Source organism: Gavialis gangeticus, unplaced genomic scaffold, assembly GCF_001723915.1.
Source record: "Gavialis gangeticus isolate Ggan-Ray unplaced genomic scaffold, GavGan_comp1, whole genome shotgun sequence".
Taxonomy (NCBI): domain Eukaryota; kingdom Metazoa; phylum Chordata; order Crocodylia; family Gavialidae; genus Gavialis; species Gavialis gangeticus.
Window position 1 is genome coordinate 5,062,446 of NW_017729029.1, and position 5,712 is coordinate 5,068,157.

Sequence of the window (5,712 nt, forward strand, 5' to 3'; positions counted from 1 at the left end):
AACCCCAAAAACAAAAAACATAGTCCGGACACTAGTGAGGTTCCAGGATGCACCCCAGTAACCTGGATGATACATAAATGTTGGAAGAGTCGGACAAGGATGGCAGTGGCAGCACATCCTCCTAATCCAATTCCTTAGCTCAAGAGTGGGAGTGTCAGAAACTACAGCTAGATGCATCCCAGTTACTAAATGACTGCTAAATGGCTTCTCTAGTAAAGAAATGGGAAAGGAGTGATACCTACATCAGTGTCTGCAAGAAGATCAAGTATTCCCTCTAGATAGACAATATAATCTCATCTCCTCGCTGGGAGCCACAGCTATAAGAACTTCTAATAAAAGGGACCAAAGTAATTTAGGAAGCTACAGACCATTTAGAAAAGACTCCTGGTTTAAGTTTGAATGGACACCATCTGTTTTTTGCAAAAGGTCCCAGAATACAAAAGAATAAGAGCATGACATACACGGAGGTTACAAGTCAAATGGGAAAAATACCTCTGCAAATGTGGCTTCAACTTCAGGCAACCTGTTATGGTTAGATTAATTCTATGGAGGCATGCCAGCCTTACCTTAACAAGTGCCTAGTGGACTGGAAACCTAGGAATTGCCACGGCACAGGCCATTTGGCCAATCAAGATATGGGTACTATGTCCAGTTTTGTTGGGGGCAGGGGAGAAGGAAGGCTGACCTACAGTGTGGGGGGAGCTACATAGAGGGTTTGGGTCAACTCTAACTGTAGGGAGCAGCCATTCTAGATATTCCACTGCTTGGGGATACTAAAGGCCCAAGGTGTTATGTCTGAAAAAGTATTGGGCAGGCATAGGCGGGCAGATTAATTGAGACTGAAGTCCTTGGGGTCTGAGACAGATTTACAAGAGTATATACTGGAAAACCATGCAGGGGGAACATCAGCTTCTCTGATCCTTGGGACTATTGGCACAAACTCAAGGGGGAGGAGGGCTGCCAGCTAGTTCATCTTAGGTTCTGAGTTTAACTCAGACTCCAAGTTAAAAATTGTCAGGGTGTTTGAAGAACAAATGATATGAAGGTACATCAGCCCTATAAAGGTACAAGAGGATTAGGACACTGTGGGATACCAGTGCATTATGTAGGGAATGGAGTGAATATCTAATGCTAAGAGGGGTGTTATAAAAATCCTAATGACAGTGTCTGTAGCATAAACATACTTGAAATAGAGCACCAAGGAAGAACACTTAGTGGACTAGAGGCACATGACCATATATTTTCCCCTACAAATGCTGCCTTGTACAACTAACTGGTCATGTGCCCCATGTCCATTATTATTCCTCCTTGGTACTCCATTATGTTATATTTATATACATATTATACACATATATAAAAATATATCTGTATGTTTCCCCTGGCAGCTCCCACAGTGGATTGGTCCATGTTAGGAGGCACATCGCACTGCTGGGTCCTAGCCCAGATGGGTCAATGACCTTCTTAATGAGGAATACAGGGAAGGATTTCTATGAGAAGAGAGACTCCTTTTTAGGGAATAGATGCTCCCTGGGCAACAATGCTGGGGGGCTGAGCCAGATGGTAGTTCCTTAGAAATAATGCCTTAACTTGTGGTACATGGCAGCTTGTGGAGGAAGCAGGCAGCACACGTAGTGCAGTAGATTGGGCAGGGGAAGAGGACTGGGGTAGCATCTGAGGAAGGCACCTGCCAAAAAGTGTTGTGCTTGGCCCACAGCACTCCATCAGGACATCAGGGGATCCCACAAAGAGAAAAAGTCACTGCAGAACAAACACATATATCCTCTACTCAGAGATGAGTTTTGTTTGAACATACAGCCTTTATTGCTGTGGTTTGGAATATAACTGAACCGAGTAACATTTTCCTTACCTTCTTCTGTATTGACCTGCACTGAAGATAACATAGCACTGAATAGAGAAGAGAGCAAGAGCTGTAGAACTCAGCACCTCAAACCGCTCCATACTGGAGGGAAAACAAATCCAGTGCTTCCTTTCAAGTTCTCGTATATATACACAAGATATATATTACTTAAAAAATATGCTCTCTTATGGCATTATAAAAGCAATTTTTTCATTGTCTTTCATGTACAGATCTGCCACTATTTTCAGATTTGGTCATTGAGAAAACTAGATGTGAAATGCTTCAAGAAGGATGACTGAAGATGCGATTACAGGTCTAAAATGTTTACAGCTCCAGCATAGCAGATGCCCTTTCTTCTCTCCATGCAGATCTTCAGCCGATCAGCAGCACAACCAACTATTAACTTCAAACAGGCACTTGAGAAGGAACACAACTAGAGCTGTACCTGACTAAATCAAAGACTAAGTCTCCAGAGTTGGATAGATGGAATAACGACTGAGACCCCAACATACACACCAGGGAGGAAGGAGATCCAACAAAAATGTGCCTAGCCTCAGGACAATATGACCAGGAAAAATCTATAGAGGAACAATATCATGCTACACAGTCAACATTTTTGCATAGTTAGATTAACACAAGAGACAAAAAATAAGAAGAGCCAAATACTGTGAAGAGCCAAATAATGCTGTACTGGAAAGCAAGAGGATGCAAAGAAACAAGGCAAAGCAACCTTAAGTTTGCAGCTTCTCCAATGCTTTTAAATTGTTACCTTTCTGGGAAATTTTAAGTGGTTAGAAACTCCACCTCTTACTGAAACCTTTCACTGGACTTCACTTCTGTGCTAAATGAGAACAAACATGACAACTGACAGCTCCGTCTCTCACAACAACATAGACCTTAAGTGCTACTATGCAATTACATACACTGTTATCTTGGTTCCTGGATTAATAGGAAATGTTCTAGCTCTGTGGGTTTTTTATGGTTACATGAGAGAAACGAAAAGGGCTGTGATCTTTATGATCAATCTCGCCATTGCTGATTTAGCACAAGTTTTATCTCTGCCCCTACGGATATTTTACTACTTGTCTGGAACATGGCACTTTGGAGGAGGTCTCTGCATGTTTTGTTTCTACCTTAAATATGTGAACATGTATGCAAGCATCTACTTCTTGGTTTGCATCAGCGTAAGACGATTTTTGTTTCTCATGTACCCCTTCAGATTTAGTGATTGCAAACGCATATACGACGTATACATCAGCATCATTGGGTGGATTGTTGTCTGTATTGGCTGCTTGCCTTTTCCTCTTCTAAGACTTAACCAGAATGAGACAACTATGAGCAACAGATGCTTTGTGGACCTTCCTGTAAAAGATATTGACCTTCCTCTCTCCATTGCAATGATGACCCTGGGCGAGTTGTTTGGGTTTGTGACTCCTTTGCTAATAATACTGTATTGTTCATGGAAAACAATCTTATCGTTAAAAGAAAAGAATTCTGTTTCCCATGACCTGGGTGAGAAAAAAAAAGCTTTAAAGATGATTCTCACCTGTGCTGTGGTGTTTCTAATTTGCTTTGCACCTTATCATATTAGCTTCCCTTTAGATTTTTTTGTTAAAACCAGAAAGATAGAAGACCAGCATGCCCAAAATGTGATCTCAGTATTTCATGCCGTGGCTTTGTGTCTTGCCAGTTTAAATTCTTGTGTAGACCCAGTTATATACTACTTTACTACAGATGAGTTCAGGAGACGACTTTCAAGGCAAGATTTGCAAGACAGCATGCAGCTACGTAACAAAGGCTATGCAAAAAAAGGCCCCTCAGAGCTGTGTAGAAGAGTAAAGTAGTTAAATATTAATTCTGCATTTTCTGAAGGGGTTAAGAGGACTTAAGATGTTCAACACCGTATTTATGTGGACCATAATTTCCCCCCACATACTGAAATCTCTACTTCGGCAAATGTTTGTCAACTCCAGTGAGCATTTGGCTGAGCAAAAAACTAAGGACTTCTGCCTGCAAACCACCTATATATACAGCCTGAATTTAAACATGTTATGAATATTACACAGATAATTCATATGGTGTTCAAATTTCACTCTCCCAGCCAGAGTGAAAGAGCTTTGCTATTGTGAATTGACAAGAATGGCACTAAAGCCTGGGTGTTAGTTCAGCAGCCAGTTAGTGCTGTATATGGAGAAGGGAGGATGGAGCATGTGCCATGTCATTACAGTATTATAAGAGCCTTTGGCTATGTGTTTGCTCTGTGTGCTCACCCACCTGGTCACTGGGAAGGACTCTGTGATACCTTGCAGATGCTATTAGGGAACATCAGATTTGTGCCCTCTGAGCAGGTTCTCTGATATCTTAGTCAACAGTTATGCTGAAGTATAGCTTTAAGTGCCCACATAAGCAGGCTTAGACTTTAGCTTGTTGTTAAGATGTCACTAAGATCTAAATCCATATTTACTGATCGAATTTGTAAGAGCCCAAACTAGGGAGGGGGGAGGGGGGCAATGAAGAGTGTTTCCAATGTACAGGTAGGCATAACGGAGCCCTATGGTCAATTTTTCAATGTAATATCCTAAATGCATGGCCAGTGAAGCTGTGCGTAGGACAGGGAGGCTCTGAAGGATGAGTGCACTAGTCTATGCCCATTATCCTTCTTCATGCCTTGCAGCAGTGCCTGTTAACCTGCACATAACAGCTGATGGCTGGGATCCAGGATGCTAGAAACAAAGTCTTGGATTTAGGTTTTCTGTATGGAAAGGATTTGGCCCTTAAAAATAATTCTTGACAGCATATTATTTATTTTTGTAAAATAAATATTAAAAAGGTGATGAGTTATGAACACTGGATTCAGCTGAAATTATCTTTATTTGAGGTCAATTCTTCAAAACGCTGGAGTTTGTTTAGTCCTTAACTCAGGCAGCATTCCCATACACTTGAAGGAGAAATCTGATTAAATGAGGACTTCAAGATCTAGCCTCTTAATAACACAACCATTATTATTAAAATTAGTGGAGAGTACCAACAGTCTGCATTGTGCAAAACTGGCCATAAAGGGAGGAGGGGATGCAGTTCTGCCACAAAGAGCGTACACTTATTAATTGATATCCTATCAGATTTTTAAGCATATCACCTTATATATTCAGCTCCTGTATTAAAAGGTAGAGCTGGGTTAACTTGTTAGGAGAAAACCTATGCTGTCACGTATTTCTACAGAATCATACTTGCGCTGAATTTTTAAGGCACAAAATTGTCCTGACTGGCATTTTCCCTCCAGTCCCAATTTCTAGAGCAGAGTAGGAAGTGCACCAAAATACTATGAGAAAGATTTCAAGACTCAGATAAGGTTCAGATACAGGCTCCTAAGCTGAAGATGCTTGTTTAAACCAGATGTCAAATAAGCTTCTCACAGGGTACTTACTGCTGAAGATACTGGGTAAACTTTTTTCTAAAACTCATAACTGACTTGTAACTAGAACATCTACATTTTATGGTGTTACGTCCATTACAGGTGCAGTTTAAAAATGACCAGTGAAGGTCCAGGTTTATGATTCTACTTTAGGTAAAAAAAAAAAGAAAAAAAAAGAAAAGGGAAAAATCTTGCCCAAATACAACTGAGTAAGAATTTCATGCCTGACTTTAGCAGGGCTAGGTAGTGATTACACAAACCTAAAATTTCTGAATTTTGCTGGTTTGTGTCTCAGTGGAAAAGCAGTTTAAAGATGTAATGTAATTAGCATCAAAGATGCAATATAAAAGCCCTGAAGATAGTCTGCAATACATGTTCAAGTTTGACACTTAGATTTTTAAAATTAATCTGCTTAGTATTAAACAAATAAAAACCTAGGACT

At 40.5% G+C, this 5,712-nt stretch overlaps 1 protein-coding gene across 1 annotated transcript in view; it reads left to right on the forward strand.

Moving 5' to 3' along the window:
• The window catches only part of LOC109300492 (probable G-protein coupled receptor 174), an 18,742-nt gene extending 13,291 nt beyond the window's left edge, over positions 1–5,451 (forward strand). Inside the window, 2 exon segments of the mRNA XM_019521144.1 lie at positions 2,089–3,663; positions 3,665–5,451. Of these exon segments, the coding sequence (XP_019376689.1) occupies positions 2,704–3,663; positions 3,665–3,697 (993 nt within the window). The 5' untranslated portion in view covers positions 2,089–2,703 and the 3' untranslated portion in view covers positions 3,698–5,451.
• Positions 5,452–5,712: the final 261 nt, after the last annotated feature.